At 35.7% G+C, this 24,206-nt stretch overlaps 1 protein-coding gene across 2 annotated transcripts in view; it reads left to right on the forward strand.

Moving 5' to 3' along the window:
- The window catches only part of POLQ (DNA polymerase theta), a 126,275-nt gene that overhangs the window by 39,041 nt on the left and 63,028 nt on the right, over positions 1–24,206 (forward strand). For both annotated transcript variants that reach the window (XM_055316452.1, XM_055316453.1), the window contains 4 exons: positions 712–905; positions 1,960–2,084; positions 3,380–3,623; positions 19,560–22,660. In XM_055316452.1, coding sequence (XP_055172427.1) covers positions 712–905; positions 1,960–2,084; positions 3,380–3,623; positions 19,560–22,660 — 3,664 coding nt within the window. The remainder of the gene's footprint in view (positions 1–711; positions 906–1,959; positions 2,085–3,379; positions 3,624–19,559; positions 22,661–24,206) is intronic.

Consider the following 24,206-nt stretch of genomic DNA (forward strand, 5'->3'; position numbering starts at 1 on the left):
TGAAGTCTTTGACATTCCCAACATCTGGAAACTGCTGAAGGTATTTCTTTTACATTCTTTTTCCCTTTTGTTTGGGACATACTTTCCTGTTTCTTTGCATGTCTCACAGTTTTTATTATTGTTGAGCCTGGGATATTTTAGATAATATAGCAGTTGTGAATATTGATTCCTCCTTTCCTTTCCTTCCCTTCTTTCTTTTCTCCTGATTCTTTCTTGGAAATCATAAAAATACTTAGGATTGTACTTAGCATCAGAATGTTGAGATTGAAAGTGTCTGTAGGGGCACTTGGGTGACTCATTCGGTTAAGTGTCTGTCTTTGGCTTAGGTCATTAATCCCAGCATCCTGGGATCAAGCCCCAGGTTGGACTTCTGGCTCAGTGGGGAATCTTCCTTCTCCCTCTCCCTCTGCTGTTCCCCCTGCTTGTGCTTCCTTTCTCTCTCTGCCAAATAAAATCTTTGAAAAAATAAAAGTGTATGTGATTAAAATTCTTGGAATCTGTAATATCCAGTTTGTATCCTCAATTATCTCTTTTCTTTTGGTTATGAGTTGTTTGTGAATAAATGAAATTTCCATATAAATGAAGTGTTATCACATTTAGAAATTTTTCCAAATGCTGAGGCCTTTGTTTTCAATATAAAGTTTACATTTGTAGTTTTGTTCCTTTTGTAACGTAATAGTTTAGCTAATGAATAATACTTTTTCCCTTTAGGTTACACCTATGTTTGAGGATTGGGCTACTATTGATTGGTATCAATTTTTCTGTTTATGGGAGAAACTGCCAACTTCTATGAAACGAGTGGCAGAGCTAGTGGGAGTTGAAGAAGGGTTCTTGGCTCGCTGTGTGAAAGGAAAAGTAGTAGCGAGAACTGAGAGACAGCATCGCCAGATGGCCATCCATAAGAGGTAAATATCAAGGAGCCTGGACTATATGGTATTTAACACAGTTTTGAATATATAGTAATTCAGTTTATTATAGTCATTTTTGTTATCATTAAAACCAAAGTTTTCGGCCTTGGTGGCTCAGTTGGTTAAGCATTTGTTTTTGGCTCAGGTCATGATCCCAGAGCCCAGGAATTGAGTCCTGTATATTGGGCTGCCCGCTCAAAAGGAGTCTGCTTCTCCCTTTCCCTGTGCCTCTCTCCCAAGCTTGTACTCAAATAAATAAGATTTTATTTAAAAAAAAATAAATAAAATCAAAGTTTTGACTGAGTATGGTAACTTGTCACTTTCTTGTATTTACTGAATTTATCAATATTTCCATTTCTCCCTTGCTACTTGTTTAGAAGCCATTATAAAGTAGAACATTTATTTCCTTTACTGAAAGATATGAATTCTAGCTGCCAACTTAGTGTAGCTTCATTTGAGGGTATGCTTTGTATCATTATTAAAATGATTGATTATGACCAGGGAAGAACCAATTAAAAGGTTTAGATGGGGAAATTGAATCATTTTTCTTTTTTAAAATATAATAAAATTATTTTTCTTAATGCTAATCTCTAGTAAATTATTTACAACATAAGAGTAACTTTGTAAGTATTTATATACTCGGATTATTTGTGATGCTAGCAAGTCAAAATTGATTTTTATTTTCAAATTCTTTGTTTTGATATATGAATAGGTGATCATATAACTGTGTATCAAATGTTCTTTTAAATTTTTGTGCCATTCTATTTCTTGAACCAAGTCTTATTTCTTGAGATTAGTTAGCAGTATTGAAATATGGAGATCTTTTTGTTATATAAATATTAGTCTCTTGCTATGTGTGGTACTAATGTATGTCAGAATTTATTTGATAAACATTGAGCTCAGTCTTTGTCCACTAATCTTATATCCTATTAGGAATCTTCTCAAGAGTATATAAATCCTCTCTTACCATTTTTCTTCTTTCTTGTTTTTCAGAATATGTTATATCTTTATTGTAGATATCTTACTATACTTATGGTGATTTACTTTCCAGGTTTTTTACCAGTCTTGTGCTATTAGATTTAATCAGTGAAGTTCCCTTAAAGGAGATTAATCAGAAATATGGATGCAGTCGTGGACAGATTCAATCTTTACAACAGTCAGCTGCTGTTTATGCAGGTCAGTTAAACAAAGGTTTCCACGTTTATTTGAAACTCTGGTTTGAGGTCAAATTAAGATTACATTTTTTTCAAATTCCATTTTATTTTAGGCTTCCTTAAAAGTGAGAGAATCTTGGGAAGCCATCATTGTGTGCAGTCTTTGTCATTATCAGAACACCTAAAGCTATAGCTTCTCTGATTTCAGTTACTCTGCTCCAGAGGATTGGCAGCTACCTGAGTGTCTGGACCTTAGTCCTCCTCTATGGCTTAGCAGCTGCTGATCATCCTCCTTTCTGTTTTTTTTTTTTTTCCCCCTCGTTTTCCCTCTTAGAAGAAGAAATAGACACAAAGTTGTCAACAGTTTCCCTTTTTTCATCAAATTACTGATTAATATTTGTTATTGAGTAGGAGGATGGCAAAAGGGGCACTATTTCTATTGGGTTCTTCAAAATTATCTTCTCTAGGGAAGCACTGGTCGCTTAATAAAATTATTTTATTTTTTTTAAAATTTTTTTTTCGCTTAATAAAATTAAACTCCTATCTGTAAGCTAGGAAAACAGAGAAGTTCTGGGTCTGATTTTACCAAGAAATCCTTATAAACCTTTAGGAAGGAAACCCTGGGCTGCTGGGTGGAGAGTGTATATATTTATATTTGTAAGAGATTTCACTGTGAAGGTGTATGCATATGTGAGCATATTGAATGACAGGTGGGACGAGAGGGTTGTAAGAAGGGACAGACTCTTCAACTCATTGGCATGGGAGATCTCAAATTGCCTGTATGGTTAATATAATGAGAAGTGATTTTTCTTAATACCTTGGCATTGGCTCTTCTGACTTATTTCATGAGGGAAGAACTATTGAGCTGGGCAACCTTTCCTTAAAGAAAATATCAATGAGAGCTTCGCTTTTTGTACTTCTCTCAGCGCTTGAATATGTGAGTTAGCTCTCTTATTTTTCTGTAGTTGAAGAGTCCCTCACCTGTTTCTTTTGAGTTCTCCCTTAAAAAAAAAAAAGGAAGGTAGGAAGAGAGAATGAGAGAGAGGAATGAAAGAGAGTGAGGGCTTTTTGTATGTTTTGTGCTAACATACTCCGACTCAGTTTTTTCAAATATCAAGTTCATGATTAAGAATAAATGAGATGTTTAATATATTTAGCCCATTTACTGACCAATTAGCTAGGCCCTTAACATGTGTCTACTATTCTGTTAACTTACACTTTGTGCCTCTTAAACTTTACAATTCTTCAGGTAAAATAAACAAAAGGAATTATCTATGAAGAATTTTTAATTCAGTAAATATTCTGTGATTATTCTAGGGATGATTACCGTATTTTCCAACCGTCTGGGCTGGCACAACATGGAACTACTACTTTCTCAATTTCAGAAGCGTCTTACATTTGGCATCCAGAGGGAGCTGTGTGACCTGGTCCGGGTGTCCTTACTTAATGCACAGCGAGCCAGGTTCCTCTATGCTTCTGGCTTTCTTACTGTGGCAGATCTTGCCAGAGCAAATATTGCAGAGGTGGAGGCTGTTCTGAAAAATGCTGTGCCCTTTAAAAGGTAAGAAAGTCCTCCTGACTAGTAGATATTAAATGAAAAATCATGTCCATTTGTAAATAATAGAAAATGTACTAAAATATTTTTTCTTAGATAATATCATGACATACATGGTGTCAGTAGAAGAAAATGAGGCTGCTTTCTGCCCCCTCAAATTATTGTCATTTGTGTGTGTGTGTGTGCATATATGTATAGATATTTTAAAAATTGAACTATAGGTGATACACAATGATATATTAGTTTCAGCTCTACAGTATGGTAATTTGAAGAGTCCATATGTTATGCTCCACTCACCACTACTGTAGCTACTATCTTTAAAATGCTATTAAATACCATTGACTGTATTCCCTGTGCTCTACATTTTATCCTCATGACTTAATCATTCAATAACTGAAAGCTTCTGTCTCTCACTTCTCTACCCTGTCCTCCAACCCTTCCTCTCTGACAACCATCAATGTGTTCTCTGTATTTAAGGGTCTATTTCTGCTTTTTATTTGTTTTATTTTTTAGATTCCACATTTAAGTGAAATCGTATGGTATTTGTCCTCATTCTGACTTATTTTACTTCGCATAATACCCTCTCGGTCTCTCCTTGTAAAAAATGGCAGGGTATCATATTTTCTTATGGCTGAGTAATATCCCATCATAGATAGATAGATAGATCTATACATATTTATCCTCTGTCTTATATATATATGTGATATATATATATATCACATCTATATCCCTTCATCTATCCATAGACACTTGAGTTGCTCCCATATTTTGGCTGATGTACATAATGCTGTAATAAACATAGAGGTGCATATATCTTTCCAAATTAGTGTTTTTGTTTTCTTTAGGTCAATACCCAGTAGCAGAATTACTGGATTGTATGGTATTTTTATTTTAATTTTTTAAAAAATACCCATGCTGTTTTCCACAGTGGCTGGTCCCAAATTACATTCCTACCACCAGTGCACAAGGGTTCCTTTTTCTCCATATTCTCACCAACACTTGTTATTTCTTGTCTTTTTTGATTCTAGGTGTTCTGACAGGTGTAAGGTGATATCTCATCGTGGTTTTGATTTGATTTCCTTGATGATTGATGATGTTGAGTAACTTTTCATGGTCTATTTGCCCTCTATATGTCTTTTATAGAAAAATAATCTAGGTACTCTGTCCATTTTTAATCGGATTATTTGGGTTTTTTGGGTGTTGAGTCATATGAATTCTTTATGTATTTTCACTGTTAGCCTATTATTGGATATATAATTCGTGAATATCTTCTTCCATTCAAAATAGGTTACCTTTTTGTTTTGAGTGTTTCATCCACTGTGTAAAAGCTGGTTATTTTGATGTAGTCCCAAAAGTTTATTTTTGCTTTCATTTCTCTTGTGAGAGGAGACATATCTGGAAAACCAAGGCCAGTGTCAAAGAAATTATTGCCTAAATTTTCTTCTAGGAGTTTTATGGTTTTGGATCTCGCACTTAGGTCTTTAATCCATTTTGAGTTTATTTTTGTATGGTGTAAGAAGTGATTCATTTTCATACTTTTGCACATAGATGTTCAGTTTCCCTCACATCATTTATTGAAGAGGCTTTTTCCCATTGCATATTCTTGTCTCCTTTGTCATAGAGTAATTGACCATATTAGTATGGGTTTATTTCTGGGCTCTGTATTTTGTTTCATTGATCTATATTTCTGTTTTTGTGCCAGTATCATACTATTTTGATTACTACAGCTTTGTAGTTTATCTTGAAATCCAGGATTGTGGTACCTCCGGCTTTGTTTTTCTTTCTCAAGATTGCTTTGGCTATTTCGGGTGTTTTGTGGTTCTGTTCAAGTTTTAGTAGTATTTGTTATAGTTTTGTGAAAACTGCTATTGATATTTTGATAGAGATTGCATTGAATCTGTAGATTGCTTGGGTAGTATGGACATTTTAATCAATATTAATTGTTCCAATCCATGAGCATGGTAATATCTTTCCATTTGTTTTTGCCATCTTCAATTTCTTTTATCAGTGTTTTATAGTTTTCAGAGTACAAGTTTTTTTGGTACAATTATAAATGGTATTGTTTTCTTAATTTCTGTTTCTATTACGTTGTTATTAGTATAGAAACACAACATATTTCTGTATTAATTTTGTAATCTGCAACTTTACTGAATTTATTTATTCGAATAGCTTTTTGGTGGATCTTTAGGGCTTTCTATGTATAGTATCATATCATCTACAAATAATACTAGTTTACTTCTTTCTTAACAGTTTAGATATCTTTATTTCTTTTTTGGTCTGATTGCTGTGGCTAGGCTTCCTGTACTATGTTGAATAAAAGTTGGGAGAGTAGACATTTTTGTCTTGTTCCTCATGTTAGGGGAAAAGCTCTGTTTTTTACCATTGAGTATAATGTTAGCTGTGGATTTTTCACATATGGCCTTTATTATGTTGAGATATATTCTCTCTAAACTCACTTTATTGAGAGTTTTTATCATGTATATTGAATTTTGTCAAATGCTTCTGTGTCTGTTGAGATGATCATATAATATTTGTCCTTTGTTTTGTTATTTGGTGTATTGTGTTGATTGATTTGTGAATATTGAATTAATCTTGCATCCCTATAGTAAATCCCATTCAGTAATGGTGGATGATTCTTTTAATGTATTGTTGAATGTTGTTTGCTGATACTTTGTTGAGGGTTTTTACATATATTTATCAGGAGCATTGGCTTGTAATTCTCTTTTTTTTTTTTTTTTTTTGTAGTACCTTTGGTTTTGGTATCAGGGTAATGCTGGCTTTGTAGACTGTATTTCAAAGTTTTCCTTTCTCTTCTATTTTTTGGAATAGTTTGAGAATAGGTATGAACTTTTTTAAATGTTTGGTAGAACTCCTCTGTGAAGCCATTTGGTTGGGACTTACGTTTGTTTGTTGGGAGTTTCTTTGATTACCAATTCAATTTCATTACTAGTAATTTGTGTCTTCAGCTGCTCTGTTTCTTTCTGATTCAGTTTGGGAAGATTGTATGTTTCTAGGAATTATCTATTTCATCTAAGTTGCCCAATTTGTTAACATATAATTTTATGTCTAATTCTTTGTATTTGTTTGGTGTTACTCATTTCTCTTTCATTTCTGATTTTGTGTCTTCTCTTTTTTTTCTTGATGAGTTTGTCTAAAGTTTTATCAATTTTATTTTTTTCAAACAACCAGCTCTTGGTTTCCTTGATCTTTTCTATTGTTTTTTAAATCTATTTCATTTATTTCCTTTCTGATGTTAATTTCCTTCCTTCTACAAACCTTGGCCTTTGTTCTCCTTTTTCTATGTTCTTTGGGTGTAAGGTTAGATTGTTTATTTGAGATTTTTATCGTTTCTTGAGGTTGGCCTGTATCACTCTGAATTTCTCTCTCAGAATTGTTTTCATTGAATTCCAAAGATTTTTTGGTTTGTTATCTCTTCATTTTCATTTGTCTTCATGTATCTTTTGATTTCCTCTGATTTCTTCACTGGCCCATTGGATGTATAGTAGCATGATGTTTAGCCTCCACGTGTTTTTGTTTTGTTTCAGTTTTTTTCTTGCGATTGATAAACTGTTGTGGTTAGAAGAGATGCTTGATATGATTTTAATCTTAAATTTACTGGGATGTTTTACAGTCTAATGTGTGATCTATCCTGAAGAATGTTCCATGGGTACTTGAACTGAATGTGTATTCTGTTGTTTGTGGATGGAATGTTCTGCATGTATCCATTAAGTATATCGGGTCTAATTTGTCATTCAAAGCCACTGTTTCCTTGTTTTTTTTTTTTTTTCTGTCAGGATGATCTATCCATTGATGTAAGTAGAGTGTTATACCCATCTACTATTATTGTATTACTATTAATTTCTCTGTATATGTCTGTTAATATTTGCTTTGTATAATTCGGATGTTCTAATATTGGGTGCATAGATATTTACAAATGTTACATCCTCTTATTAGATTAATCATGTTATCATCATATAATGCCCTTTTTTGTTTCTTATTATAGTCTTTGTTTAAAGTATTTTGTTTGATGTAAGTATTACTACCCTGGCTTTTTCTTTTTTTTTTTCTTCACTTTTATTTGCATGGAATATCCTTTTCCATCCTTTCACTTTTAGTTTCTGTTTTTAGGTCTGAAGTGAGCCTTTTGTAGGCAGCATACAAATGGGACTTGTTTTGTTTTAAGTAGGCTTCATACCCAGCGTGGAGTCCAGTTTAGGACTTGAACTCAGGACCCTGAGATCAAGACCTGAGCTGAGATCAAGAGTCGGATGCCTAACTGAGCCACCTAAGTGCCCCTGGGTCTTGTTTTGTTTTTGTTTTAAAGATTTTATTTATTTGAGAGAGAGAGAGAGAACCTGAATGGTTGGAGGGGGAAGGGCAGAGGGCGAGGGACAAGCCGACTCCTCATCAAGCAAGGAGCCTGACATGGGGCTCAATCCCAGGACCTCAGAATCATTACCTGAGCTGAAGGCAGATGCTTAACTGAGTCACCCAGGCTTCCCCTGGATCTTGCTTTTTTAAATCTATACTACCACTCTATGTCTTTTGAGGGGAGCATTAGACCTACTTGTACATTTCAAGTAATTATTGATAGATATGTACTTCTTGGCCTTTTGTTAATTGTTTTCTATTTGTTATTGTAGTTCTTTGTTTCTTCTTTTGTTCTCTTTCCTTTGATGACTTTCTGTTGTATTAAGTTGATTGTCTTTATTTTTTGTGTACCTATTACAGATTTTGGGTTTGTTTTTATAATGAGTTTTATATATAATATTTTAAATATATAGCAGTCTGTATTAAGTCAATGGACACTTAAGTTTGAACACATTCTAAAAGAAATTTTTTTTCACTCCTTTCCCTCCACATTTTATGTATGTTATATTTTATATCTTTTTATTCATAATTTCTTACTTCTGTTTGTGGCCTTTTCTTTTTCACTTAAAGAGGTCCCTTTAACATGTCAGTAAGACTAACTGAGGAATGATGAACTCTTTTTAACTTTTATTTTTCTGGGAAACTATCTCTCCTTTGGTTGTGAATGGCAACCTTGCCACAGAGAGTGTTCTTGGTTGTAGTTTTTTTCCCTTTCAGCTCTTTGAATGTATCATACCATTTTATTCTGGCCTGCAACATTTCTGCTGAAAAATCTGCTGATAGCCTTAAGTGGTTTCCTTGGTATGTAATCTTTTGCTGCTCCTTGCTCTTTTTAAAATTTTTTATCTTTCACCTTTGATGTTTTAATTATATATGTCATGATGTGGAATTCCTTGGGTTCATCTTGTTTGGAATTCTGTATCCTTCCTGAACCTAGATATCTGTTTTCTTCCCCCAGGTTAAGGAAGTTTTTAGCTATGATTTCTTCAAATAAATTTTCTTCCCTTTTCTTTCTCTCTTCTTTTCCAGGACCCCCATAAGGCGAATGTTTGTTCACTTAATGTCATCCTAGAGATTATTTATCTATCCTCATTAAAATTTTTTTTTCAATTTGCTGTTCAGCTTAGGTGCTTTCCGTTGCCTTGTCTTCTAGATTGCTGATCATCTCTTCTCATCCCCTAATCTGTTGTTGATTCCCTCTAGTGTATTTTTCATATCTCTTACTGTATCTTTAACTTTAATTGGTTCTTTCTTCAATTTCACATCTCTTTGTTGAAGTTTTCATGAGTTCTTCCACGCTTGTTTGCAGTCCAGTGAGCATCTTTAAGATTATTACTTTAAACTCTTTGTCAAGCATATTGCTTTTCTCTGTCTCATTTAGTTCTTTTTCTAAGATTTTGTCTTTTTCTTGTGTTTGGAGCATATTCCTGTCTTTCCATTTTGCTTGATTTTCTGAGTTTGTTCCTTTGAATTGAGTAGAACAGCTACTTCTAAACTTGAGGGAAGGAAAGGTATTATGTATGGTCATCTCCTGTGTAGTCTGTGTGTGCCTGATAACTTTGGCTGGCTGGCTGGAACTGTAGCTGCCATGGGCATGGAGTCCCAGGCACTCCTTGTTGGAGCTGCCCTGGTAGCATGACTGGAGTTGAAGTGGGCTTGGGCCAGGTGGTCCCTCTGGAAAGGGAGGTATGCCAGGACAGCTCCAGCTGAAGTTGTTGCCGGCTACGGCGGTCCTTGGGCTCTCCATGCAGAAAGCACCCTGCAGGATAGCTGAAGCTGAAGTGAGCATGAGCCAAGACTTTGCAGGGGCTCTCCACCCGCAGGGTTCTCTGAGGAGACAGCTAAAGCTGAAGTGGATGCAAGCTGGGTGTCCTGGGGACCTCTACACAAGGAGTCCCCAGACAGGGTGGCTGAAACTAAGGTGACTGTGGGTCAGGAGTTCTTGGAGTACTCTGTGCTGAGGGAATATTAGCAAACTATCTGGAGCCAAAGTAGTATGGGCCTGGGTCTGGGATGCTTGGCTCCTGTGCCACTTTGCTGCAACAGCTATAGCTATAGTGAGTAGGAATGTCCAGGTGGGCCCCACACTGGTGCTATCTGGGTAGAATGGCTGGGCTAGCCCACTGGTGTGGGCTAGGGGTCTGGGGCTCATTAAGGTGGTAGACAGCTAGTGCTGGACTCTGCTTCTGTCTGTGCTATCAAGGTGGAGGGGGGGAGCATAAACTGTGGCACTTGGAGCCCCTCTCACCACAAAAGGGTTCCAGCAGCTCCCCCAACATTTGGCAAAGTTCTAGGTCTAGATTCTCTATGTTTTAGTTGCTGTTTGTACTTCCGTATTTTGTTAAGGCTACTATTGCTGTTATTATGCCTCTTCTGAATGCCCAGAGCTTTATTGATCAAAATTACTAATTTCAGTATTAGGACAAATCAACATCACATGCCTCCTCATGGGACACAGTAAGAAAGGTACAGCATTACTCCTCGAGTATTCATATTAAAAATGTCTGACATAAATTTAATTATAAGGAAACATCAGACAAACTTAAATTGGGAGACATTATACAAAACAGTTGGCTAGTACTCTTCAAAAATATCAAAGTCATGAAAAACAAATACTGAGGATCTGTTTCTTATTAAAGGAAGATAAAGAGACATGACAAGTAGATGTACCACCTTATTCTAGATTGGATTAGAAAAAGGACATAAGTGAAACAAGTGGTGAAATTTGAATAAGGTGTGTAGCTTAGATATAGCACTTAATGGGATGAGCACTGGGTGTTATACTATATGTTGGCAAATTGAATTTAAATTAAAAATGTATTAAAAAAGGGCATAGCATTGTATTAATGTTAATTTCTGAACCGGAAACTGATATCTGGTACCTGGCTACTGTTTCCTTTTAGTACTTGGTACTTAAGAGCCAGAAAACCTAGTTAGCATTTTGATTGTCTCAGTTTGCCATTGACAGCAATTCACAATGAATTACTTATGCATATGTGTTTTAATGTTGTTGGTAATGCTTCTTCAGAGTAAATTCCTGGACATGGGATTTCAAAAGTTAAGTGCTTATGTCACTTTATTAGATTCCAAATTGCTCTGCAGGTTACATTCTCACTAACCTATTACCCCACAGCCTTGCCAGCACAATCTATTGTTAGAGGTTTTCATTTTACCAGTCTGATGGATGAGAAATTGTATCTCAATTTGGTTTTAATGTGCAATTCTCCAATTGTTGAGTGATGGTAGATATCTTTTCATGTGTTTCAGGATTTTTTTTTTTTTATCTTTGTGAATTATCTGGTTATGTCTTTTCCTTACGTTTCTGTGGGCATGGTCTTTTCCCTCTCCTTTTAAAGAATCTTTTCTTTTCAAAATTGGTTAGAGTACTTAGCTGTTTATTTTATATGTATATTGTAAATATTTTCTCAAAATTTATAAATTGTCTTTTGACTTTTATTGCATTGTTTTTGCCATGCAGAATTTAATTTTACTATTTCTTTTATCAATCTTTTTGTTTTTTGTTTTTTGCTTTTGAATTATCATAGTTAGAAAACCTTTCTCTGTACTGAGGTTAAAAAGGAATTCATTCATGTTTTGTTCCAGTATTTGTAGATTTGCATTTGGATTCCTGATGCATTTAGAATTTAATTTTGTGAATGCTGTGAAGTCTGCATCTAATTTTATCTTTTAACCAATGTCTTCCACTTATAAAAATGTCTATCTTTGGCTTAGTGATCTGAGATGCCATTTTTATCATATACTAAATATCCATGAATAATTAGGTCTATTTTCTAGACTTTCTATTCTATTTATTATTCTTTTGTCAATTCACAAGCAAGTATCCTACTTTTAATTATAAAGACTTTACATATGTTTTAATATCTAGTAGGGCACTTTCTTGCCCAGTTTTTCAGTATTTTTCTGGCTATTTTTGTGTATTTGCCCATACGAAAGTTAAAGTACTTCTTCATATTTTAATGGGATTGGATTGAACTTTTTTTTTTTTAAAGATTTATTTATTCATGAGTGACACAGAGAGAGAAGCACAGACACAGGCAGAGGGAGAAGCAGGCTCCATGCAGGGAGCCTGACATGGGGGGGATTCTGGGTTTCCAGGATCATGCCCTGCTGAAGGCGGTGCTAAACAACCAGCTGAGCCATCTAGGCTGCCCTGGGTTGAACTTTAACTTAGAATCGACATCTTTATATTGTTTTGTCAACCTATCGAAGGATAGCAACCTATCGAAGGATAGGTAACACCTTGAATTTGATCTAGTCTTTATGATTTTCAAGAGTTTTCAAAAGATTTCCTCATACAGGTTTTCAGACGTTTTAAGTTTTGCTCACACAGGTTTTATACATTTCTAGTAAAACTTATTCCTACTTAATCTTTATTGTTATTTTAATTGGTGGCTTTCTTTTACTACATAGTTATTATTTAAGTATGTGAAGGCTGTTTTTGTATATTTTTTTATCCTATTTTTGGAATTCTTTTGTGTTTGAATTACTTTTATCATTGATTCTCTAGAATCTTCCAGGGATATTGTCATATCATCCACAAATAACTATTTTATTTCTTCCTTAAGAATTCATATGCTTTTAATTGATTTCTCTTATTTAATTATATTAACTGATATCTCTAATATGTCGTAGTATTAGGAATAGTAGTAATAGACAGTAGGCATTTTTGCTTTGTTTGTAATCTTAGTGGAAATGCTTCTGGTGTTATTTTAGTAGGATATTGTCTTTGGGACTATGATGTGTGTGTGTGTGTGTGTGTGTGTGTGTATATATAGGTTTGTATGTATTTTTTATCATTTTAAGAAAATGCCCATTAATTGCAATTTCCTTGAATATTTTTATCATAATGGGGTATTGAATTTTGTCAAAGGATTTTTCAGTATTTATGGAGATTTTTTTTAAAATTTTTATTTATTTATGATAGTCACACACGGAGAGAGAGAGGCAGAGACATAGGCAGAGGGAGAAGCAGTCTCCATGCACTGGGAGCCCGACGTGGAATTCGATCCCGGGTCTCCAGGATCGCGCTCTGGGCCAAAGGCAGGCGCCAAACCGCTGAGCCACTATTTATGGAGATGTTGATAGGGTTTTTCCTCTCCTGTTTCATCTATTTGCATAGTGCATTATTTTAATAGATTTCCTAATACCGAATCAGTTGTATGTTCCAAAATAAATTAAATTTGGTCATCTTATATTATTTTATTACATGATGTTAGATTTTAGATTCTATTTGCTAGTATCTAATATAGTATACTTTTGCATTGTTATTTATAAATAATATTGGTCTATAGTTTTCTTGCATTTTGTATTTTTTGCATTCTCTATATTCAAGTTTTGGTATCAGTTTTGGTATAGATTTGTTTCATGAAAAAGAATTATGAGGTTGTTTTTTTTTTTTTAAGATTTTATTTACTTATTCATGAGAAACAGAGAGACTGAGAGGTAGAGAAACAGGCAGAGGGAGAAGCAGGCTCCATGCAGGGAGCCTGACGTGGGACTTGATCCCGGATCTCCAGGATCAGGCCCTGGGCTGAAGGCGGCACTAGACCGCTGAGCCACCCGGGCTGCCCTGTTTTTTGTTTTCAATGCTTTGTAATAATTTGTAGCATCTTGGGACTGGTAGAAAGGTTTGATAGAACTACTATATGAAACCATCTTGGATAGTGCCTTTCTATTGGTTAGTTCCTCATCATTTTGTCTATTTTATTTTTTCAGAAATTAGTCTGTAAGTTTTCTATCTATAATGAGGTCAATTTTAGTAATTTGTATTTCCTAGGAAATTATCCATTTCATCTGGATTTTCAAATATATTTTTATAGAGACCTGTAAATTAGTTTCTTAGGAATTCTAAGTATTTCTTTTATTTCAATAGTTATTCCTTCCTTGTCATTTTCTATTTTATAAATTTCTACTTTCTGTTTTTTCTTGATCATGTTAGCTAGTGGTTTATCTGTTTTTTAAGTTCTTTAAAAATCCGGATTGAGTATGAAAATCTGTCAAGATTTTAATAGTATCCTGTAATACCTGTGTATTGCCTGAACAACAGTCATTAACATTGAGCCCAGGGACACCTGGGTGGCTCAGCTGTTTAGTGCCTGCCTTCAGCCCAGGGCATGATCCTGGAGATCCACAATCGAGTCCCATGTCGGGCACCCTGCATGGAGCCTGCCTCTCCCTCTGCCTGTGTCTCTCCTTTTTTCTCTCTCTGTCTATCATGAATAAATAAAATCTTAAAAAAAAAAAAAACAAAAAAAACCATTGAGCTCACTTTCCTTTTTCTTTTTCCCTGCCCTTTTCCTTCCATTTAAAAAGCGCATTATTTCTACTTTGTCTCAACACATAACATTTGTACATTAATTTTCCACCCTATCCCCATCCTTGAAAGGTGTAGAGATGGAAGACTAATATAATCTACATTTTTCTTTATTCAAAATCTTACCATTGGTCTTACTGCTGAAATACTCTTAGTCATCTGTTGATTGAATGAAACTTGTTAACTGATAGACTTCTTGAAGGCTAATATGGTATAGAATTCCCCATATCTTGTAAGTTTAAAACTGTTTTTTTTTTTTTCTCTAACCTTAATATTTGAGGCACATCTTGGCTGGATATAAACATTTGGTCCACACTTTCTTTTACTGAGTTTTAGGAAAATGCTCGGTCTGCTTTGCATGCTGTTTTTGAGAATTCTAATAGAAATTTAATTATTTTGTCCTTCTAAATATGTGGACCTTGCAATTTCTTTTTTATATTTTTGAAATTTGATAGTTTTACTAGGCTAATTAGCTAGCTAGTGCTATGAAACAACTTAGTGGCTCAGGGGTTCCTGGCTGACTCAGTCGGGAGAGCATGCTACTCTTGTTCTCAGTGTCATGAGTTCGAGCCCCACTTTGGGTGTAGAGATTACTTAAAAGAAATAAACTTAAAAAAAATACTTAAAAGAACTTAATGGCCTAAAAGCAGCAGTAAATATATATTAACTCAAAGTTTCTGTGAGTCATAAACTTGGGAGCACCTTTGTTGGTGGTCTAGTTTAAGATTTAGTAAAGCTATTGGCTGGGACTATAGTTATCTGAAGGATTGCTTTTAAGATGACTTGCACACATCCTAGCAAACTGGCACTCAGTTCTCCACGTGAGCTTCTCCATAGAGCTGCTTGTTGTCATACTGTGGTAGTTGACTTCCCCTTGAATAAGTAATCAAAGAGAGAGCAAAAAAAAAAATAAATAAATAAATAAATAAATAAATAAAAACAAAACAAAACAAAACAAAAAAACAAAAAAACAAAAAAACAAAAAAAAAAAAAGAGAGAGCAAAATGGAAGCTGCAGTGTTTTTTTTAAGAGCTAGCCTCAGTTTTAGTTGTTTTGACTGAGAGGCTAACTTGGTCCTATTACTCCATCCTTGTTGGAAACAGAAGTTTCTTGGCTGTTACTTCTTACATAATTTTTATGTCTCATCCTGGTTTTTTTTCTCTTCATGGTACTTCAATTTTTTATATATTTGGGCTTTTAGGGTGTAGAATCTATTACTTTACCCTGAAGAACATTGATATTTTATCAGTTAGTCAGCTTCGCTGAACTCAAACTCTAAACTTTGTCTTCCTGTAGTGGACAGTAATTCAAATCTTTGTTCAGTTGTTTAAACTTTTAACTGGCTGCTTGGAGTCTGCCCACACTTGCATAGATTAGAGGCCAGCCAGAGATTTGGGCAGAATTTATATGAAGAATTTAGGGTTCTCCTCTGGATCTCTCATTTCTGGACTTTCTCTGATTATTTTCTATCTCTTGCTCTTTTTTTCAAATTCTGTCAATCAATAAACTCTAGGTTTTTTTTTTTAATGATTTTATGTATTTATTCATAGAGACACACACACGCACACAGAGAGAGAGAGAGAGAGGGAGAGAGAGAGAGAGGCACAGGCACAGGCAGAGGGAGAGGGAGAGGGAGAGGGAGAGGGAGAAGCAGGCTCCATGCAAGGAGCCTGATGTGGGACTCGATCCAGGGTCCCCAGGATCAAACCCTGGGCTGCAGGTGGCGCTAAACCGCTGCGCCACCGGGGCTGCCCTAAACTCTAGGTTTTTATTTTTTATTTTTTATTTTTATAAATTAATTTTTATTGGTGTTCAATTTACCAACATACAGAATAACACCCAGTGCCCATCCCGTCAAGTGTCCCCCTCCATGCCCGTCACCCATTCACCCCCACACCCCGCCCTCCTCCCCTTCCACCACCCCTAGTTCATTTCCCAGAGTTAGAAGTCTTTATGTTCTGTGTCCCTTTCTGATATCTCCCACACATTTCTTCTCCCTTCCCTTATATTCCCCTTCACTATTATTCATATTCCCCAAATGAATGAGAACATACACTGTTTGTCCTTCTCCGATTGACTTACTTCACTCAGCATAATACCCTCCAGTTCCATCCACGTTGAAGCAAATGGTGGGTATTTGTCGTTTCTAATGGCTGAGTAATATTCCATTGTATACATAAACCACATCTTCTTTATCCATTCATCTTTCGATGGGCACCGAGGCTCCTTCCACAGTTTGGCTATTGTGGACATGGCTTCTAGAAACATCGGGGTGCAGGTGCCCCGGCGTTTCATTGCATCTGAATCTTCGGGGTAAATCCCTAACAGTGCAATTGCTGGGTCGTAGGGCAGGTCTATTTTTAATTCTTTGAGGAACCTCCACACAGTTTTCCAGAGTGGCTGCACCAGTTCACATTCCCACCAACAGTGTAAGAGGGTTCCCTTTTCTCCGCATCCTCTCCAACATTTGTTGTTTCCTGCCTTGTTAATTTTCCCCATTCTCACTGGTGTGAGGTGGTATCTCATTGTGGTTTTGATTTGTATTTCCCTGATGGCAAGTGATGCGGAGCATTTTCTCATGTGCATGTTGGCCATGTCTATGTCTTCCTCTGTGATATTTCTCTTCATGTCTTTTGCCCATTTCATGATTGGATTGTTTGTTTCTTTGGTGTTGAGTTTAAGAAGTTCTTTATAGATTTTGGAAACTAGCCCTTTATCTGATATGTTATTTGCAAATATCTTCTCCCATTCTGTAGGTTGTCTTTGAGTTTTGTTGACTGTATCCTTTGCTGTGCAAAAGCTTCTTATCTTGATGAAGTCCCAATAGTTCATTTTTGCTTTTGTTTCTTTTGCTTTCGTGGATGTATCTTGCAAGAAGTTACTGTGGCCAAGTTCAAAAAGGGTGTTGCCTGTGTTCTCCTCTAGAATTTTGATGGAGTCTTGTCTCACATTTAAATCTTTCATCCATTTTGAGTTTATCTTTGTGTATGGTGACAGAGAGTGGTCTAGTTTCATTCTTCTACATGTGGATGACCAATTTTCCCAGCACCATTTATTGAAGAGACTGTCTTTCTTCCAGTGGATCGTCTTTCCTCCTTTGTCGAATATTAGTTGACCATAAAGTTCAGGGTCCATTTCTGGGTTCTCTATTCTGTTCCATTGGTCTATGTGTCTGTTTTTGTGCCAGTACCACACTGTCTTGATGAAAGAATTAATAGGATAGATAAACCATTAGCCAACCTTATTAAAAAGAAGAGAGAGAAGACTCAAATTAATAAAATCATGAATGAGAAAGGAGAGATCAATACCAACACCAAGGAAATACAAACGATTTTAAAAACATATTATGAACAGCTCTACGCCAATAAATTAGGCAATCTAGAAGAAATGGACGCATTCCTGGAAAGCCACAAACTACCAAAACTGGAACAGGAAGAAATAGAAAACCTGAACAGGCCAATAACCAGCGAGGAAATTGAAGCAGTCATCCAAAACCTCCCAAGACACAAGAGTCCAGGGCCAGATGGCTTCCCAGGGGAATTCTATCAAACGTTTAAAGAAGAAATCATACCTATTCTACTAAAGCTGTTTGGAAAGATAGAAAGAGATGGAGTACTTCCAAACTCGTTCTATGAGGCCAGCATCACCTTAATTCCAAAACCAGACAAAGACCCCACCAAAAAGGAGAATTACAGACCAATATCCCTGATGAACATGGATGCAAAAATTCTCAACAAGATACTAGCCAATAGGATCCAACAACACATTAAGAAAATTATTCACCATGACCAAGTAGGATTTATCCCCGGGACACAAGGCTGGTTCAACACTCGTAAAACAATCAATGTGATTCATCATATCAGTAAGAGAAAAACCAAGAACCATATGATCCTCTCATTAGATGCAGAGAAAGCATTTGACAAAATACAGCATCCATTCCTGATCAAAACTCTTCAGAGTGTAGGGATAGAGGGAACTTTCCTCGATATCTTAAAAGCCATCTACGAAAAGCCCACAGCAAATATCATTCTCAATGGGGAAGCACTGGGAGCCTTTCCCCTAAGATCAGGAACCAGACAGGGATGTCCACTTTCACCACTGCTATTCAACATAGTATTGGAAGTCCTAGCCTCAGCAATCAGACAACAAAAAGACATTAAAGGCATTCAAATTGGCAAAGAAGTCAAACTCTCCCTCTTCGCCGATGACATGATACTCTACATAGAAAACCCAAAAGCCTCCACCCCAAGATTGCTAGAACTCATACAGCAATTTGGTAGTGTGGCAGGATACAAAATCAATGCCCAGAAATCAATGGCATTCCTATACACTAACAGTGAGACTGAAGAAAGAGAAATTAAGGAGTCAATCCCATTTACAATTGCACCCAAAAGCATAAGATACCTAGGAATAAACCTAACCAAAGAGGTAAAGGATCTATACCCTAAAAACTATAGAACACTTCTGAAAGAAATTGAGGAAGACACAAAGAGATGGAAAAATATTCCATGCTCATGGATTGGCAGAATTAATATTGTGAAAATGTCAATGTTAAAAAAAAAAAAAAAAAAAAAAAAAAAAAGAAAATGTCAATGTTACCCAGGGCAATTTACACGTTCAATGCAATCCCTATCAAAATACCATGGACTTTCTTCAGAGACTTAGAACAAATTATTTTAAGATTTGTGTGGATTCAGAAAAGACCCCGAATAGCCAGGGGAATTTTAAAAAAGAAAACCATAGCTGGGGGCATCACAATGCCAGATTTCAGGTTATACTACAAAACTCTAGGTTTTTATCCAAGATTTTAGTTACCCCTCTTTCCTTTTTTTTAGTCGGTCTCCAGTTCCTTTAAGTATTTTGTCCAGAGTTCATATTACATCGGAGGATTTGTTTTCAATGAAAGTTTTATGACACAATTATAAAAGGTTTCTGCTTAATGGATCTTAGTGAGGCCTTCTCTAATTATGCTGTTTAAAAATTACAGAACTACTCATCCCTTCCTGGTGCTTTATTTTTTGTATACTCTTATGATCTGTTGACATAGAAGGCATTTTAATGTGTGTTTGTTTTCTGATTTCCCCAACTAGAATGTAAGCTCTAAAATAAAATATTTCCCTCCTGTTCAGTGCTATTTCTTTAGTTCCTAGAATAGATTAGATTAATGCTTAAATATTTTGGCATGCATGAATGAATCCAGTGCATTAATTTCTTTCTTTTCCTGCCTCCTTATATAGTGCCCGAAAGGCAGTGGATGAGGAAGAGGAAGCGGCTGAAGAACGTAGGCATATGCGAACTATTTGGGTGACTGGCAGAAAATGTTTAACTGATAGAGAAGCAGCAGCCCTTATTGTGGAAGAAGCCAAAATGATTCTGCAGCAGGACTTAGTTGAAATGGGAGTGCAGTGGAATCTACATTCCCTTTTAAATTCTGATACACAGTCATCGCCCAGCAGTGAGTCAGAAGTAAAGGAACAGAAATTTGTACCCCAAACTAATGGATCTTGTAAAAGACTAGTGTTAAAGAAAAAAAGTAACTCAATGTTTAGTGATTCTTCTGCTCAGCATTCACCAAATACAGTGCAAGATCTACAGAAAAGTGGAGAGCATACAGATTCCTTTTATTGTAAGTTACAGAATGGGAATCAAGAACACCAGGCTCATGCCATTTCCAGGGCAAGAAAACAGGTTTCTTTGAATATAAGTAGAGAGAAGCTAAAAACCTCTCTGAATGAGGGAAGAAGACACACTAAGAAAGTGGTTCAGACTCTCTTATTTGAGAAAACAAAAAAAGCAGCTCTGAATTTCAGTTCAGAAAAGATCAGTACTGCCTCTGGATCTTGGAAACATAGAAAACATGTAAAACGATCCAGACACAGTAGCCCTGTGAAAGACACTGGGATGGATAGAATTGATTTACAGGAACAGACTATGTCTAATCCTGTTTATTGTGAAGACTTATTTACCTTAGATGGACAGAATATGGAATTTAGAAGTCCAGAGCCTTTTGCTAAAAATGTAACTTTCTGTGCTGATGGAAAATATAGCAAAGCATCCTTCTCATCACAAAGAAAACAAAGTTCAAAGAAAAAAACAAAAACTAGTGATATTCTTGTGGAACATTTTATCACACGATCCCAAAGTAAAAAAGTAACTTATCAACCCGCTAGTATGGTTAGTGAAAATGGGAGAGGATTAGTTGTTGAGTCAGAAAAAATAAACAAAGAACCGATAGTACAAAATGATTCAAAAAACCAGAATGTTTATATAAAACATGACACCCATTCAATTAACCAGTGCCCAGAAAAACATTCTGATAAACAGACAAACACTTATATCAAACAGAAAAAAGTAATAGAGGAACAAATGCCCTGTGAGACAGGTAGTAGTTATATGAATAGAGACTCAAATGTTATTATCAAGTGTGGAAGTACAAAGTTTAATGGTGAGGAAAATAAAACAAATAATCTTCAGGTATCAGGAGATAATATAAGCAGTGATGAGATACTCGGAATACATCTCCCAACTGGAAAATCAGGCCAGCATGAGAATTTTCTAAATACCTCTAGAACACAAGAAAAAACAGAGGCTTATACAGCAAACAAAACTAAGAATAATTGTGTTTCTGACTTAGGTTTAACTCCTTGTGAATTTGAAGATAGTTTCTACCTGGATACTCAGTCAGAGAAAATAATACAACAGATGGCAACTGAAAATGCCAAACAAGGAGCAAAGGATGCCAACCTGGCAATAGGGACGATGCAAAAGAACTTAGACAAACAGAGCTCGGTAAGCTCTTTTCAGAATGAGATTCATATTACTTTTCCTGGTGAACAACATTCTCCAGGAGTGACAAATACAGATCATTTGGAACTTAAGACTGTAGAGACTGTGAAACAAGACACTGATTCCCATGGAGTTGGTATCCTGACTCCAGAAAGCTCAATTTTTCATTCTCCAATACTCTTGAGGGAAAATGGCCCTTGTTTTAAAGGGAGTGAACTTTCTGTCACTGACTCTCAATTAAATAGTTTTCTTCAAGGTTATCAAACACAAGAAACTGTGAAACCATTTATGCCTCTGGTTCCTCAAAAGAGAGCTACCACTGGTATAGAAGTAGAATGTTCGCCAGTTCCTGAAACAAGTTTGAATTTGAGTGATAATTTACTGTTTGACAGTTTTAGTGAAGACTACCTAGTAAAAGAACAACCACCCGACATACAAGTGAAAGAACCCTTTTCTTCTGAACTAACATCAAACCATTTTAGTCATTCTATGTGTCTGCAACCAGAAGGCCCAATTAGAAAATCAAATACGAATGAGAATCAAGATAATCAGCATCAGTTCACTTGTTTCAGTGATGAGTCTATTTTATTTTCAGAAATAGATTCTGCTCAGATGGTTGAAGCTTTGGACAATGTAGAAATATGTTCTGTCCAAGAGAAACTGAATACTGCAGTATCTCTTAGAGCATTAGAACTAAGTGATCCAGCAACTATAGGCAATGGTTATCCACAAAGAGAAGTAATTGGAGAAGATAAAGATGAAAGGTTTCAAAAACCCATGTTAATTGAAACAGGGGAAAATAATTCATTCACGTGGTCAGGGGCATCATTTGATTTAAGTCCAGGACTGCAAAGAATTTTAGACAAAGTGTCCAGTCCTCTGGAAAATGAAAAGCAAAAATTAACCACTATCAACTTGTCTAGTTTGAAAGGAAAAAATACTCAGTTTAATGACAAACAAAAAGTGATTTCAGATTTGGAGCCAAATCAAGTGGAAGGAATCTCATTTTCCCCTAATACTGAAGTAAAAAGCAAGATTGGGACACTGGAGAATAATGCCCTTCATGGTGAAACCTCATCCCTTTTGCCTTGTAAAGAAAACTGTATAGTCGATGATATTGGACTCATTCCTCCTACACCCATTCCAGCATCTGCTCCTAAGCTGGTATTTCCAAGTACTCTTGAAACATCTGTAAGACTTCGGAATACGCATAGTGTTTTACAGCTTGGTAAAAGTTACTCATTTGGCTCATCTCCAAATATTAAAAACCAAGATTTAAGTTCAGAGAGTAGAAATGGTTTAGAAGACGATGGTCCTATTAGAGATACAAGTTTTTCACTGCAGTTATCACAGGATGGATTGCAATTAACTCCAGCCTCATTCAGCCCAGAAAGTTTGGCCATAATTGATGTAGCAAGTGACCAAACTCTCTTTCAAACATTCATTAAGGAGTGGCAGTGCAAAAATCGATTTTCCATCTCACTGGCTTGTGAAAAGATCAGTAATTTCACGTCTTCTAAAAGTGCTGCTATCGGTGGTAGATTTAAGCAAGGTAAGATTTTTTTTTTTAGTTTTTCATATTTTCATATCTATATGTAATATAGTGGGTTGGGATGGGTGTGAGCCTTTTTGGTATTGGATATTAAGTGTAAATTTACTCAGAATTTAATTAAAGTTTCTTCTATGTGGGTTTACCTGTAGAACAGCCTTTTCATTGAGCACAACTAGATTAATAGTAGTTGCCATCTGATGAGGGAGGGGTGACTCCAGGACGTGTGGATATAGAGCTGAACATTGAGAAAAAAGCTCAAGCTGGGATACTGAACTAATCCAGACCACCAAGGCACTACTCCTTCCTCTGGCTCTGATTTACTTTTAACAGCTGTTGTCTAATCAAGCCTGTGTCTGCCTCTTTCTTCATAAGCCACGAATCCCACCTGAATAGCCTTCCTATGGTAGATGTCCATACTAGGTGGTCCAAAGGGAGTTCTAGACCACTCTTTTATCTTAGGACAAGGACCTAGCAGCCAACCTTATTGCTATTGTGGCTACCACAGTTGTGGCTGGTTTAGGGGCCAGCATTGGAATAACATTTGGCAGCTTAATCTTTGGGTATATCAGGAGTCCGTCTCTCAAACAGCAGCTCTTTGTACAGTGCTATTCTGGACTTTGCCCTGTGTCAGACCGTGGAGCTCTTTGATGGTTGCCTTCCTTATCCTTCTCATTTTATGAGACTCCACAGAGGTCACTTACCTGTCCCTGCTTCCTCAACTCCAGGCCATATCTGGTGCTAGAGTATGCTAAGATTTACTAAAGATTTACCACTAAACATGATGTTTCTTTTTAAGAAAAATCATATATAAATATATGATTATATATATATATGTTAATGTTAGAATACAAGTTTGTAAAAACTAAAATATATGTTTTGAACAAGTATCACCTTTTTGGTGTCTTAATAGTATAGCATCATGGTTTTTATTAATAATCAGTGCTCATGAATTATATTAAATTGTAATATCCACATTCACTTGTATAATCACAAAAGGACATAGAAAATAGGCACTATATTTTTAACAACGTACATTAGCTGCATTTTTCAGTACTTCTCTCAAGTAGGCTTGTATCTCCACTAATGTTCATGAATTCTATGCCAAAATGTTGATCCCAAAGCCTTACTGAGCCCCTCCAAGTTTTAAAGCATTGAACCTTTTGTCAAATAATGCCATGTATGTATATTCCTATCTTGTTTCATGACAATAAGGATTCTGTTCCATGGGGAATTGCTGTAGTCAGCTTGACAACCTGCTGTGGAAATTGAAGATTTGATCAGATTTCTTAAATCTCTGCATTTATGAATGAACTTTTTCATAAAATTTGAGTGTTTTACTCTATGTTGGCAAATCGAATTCCAATAAAAAATACACATATAAAAAAATTAAAAAAAGAAAACTTCAAACTGTCAAAGCAAAAAAAAAAGTTTGAGTATTTGATCTTCAATTCATGGAACATGTGTTTTGCTTTTAATTTTTTTTTTAGTGTAGTTGACACGCAATGTTATATTAACTTCATGTGTACAACATAGTGATTCAACAAGT

The sequence above is a fragment of the Nyctereutes procyonoides genome, unplaced genomic scaffold (assembly GCF_905146905.1).
Source record: "Nyctereutes procyonoides isolate TBG_1078 unplaced genomic scaffold, NYPRO_anot_genome, whole genome shotgun sequence".
Classification (NCBI taxonomy): domain Eukaryota; kingdom Metazoa; phylum Chordata; class Mammalia; order Carnivora; family Canidae; genus Nyctereutes; species Nyctereutes procyonoides.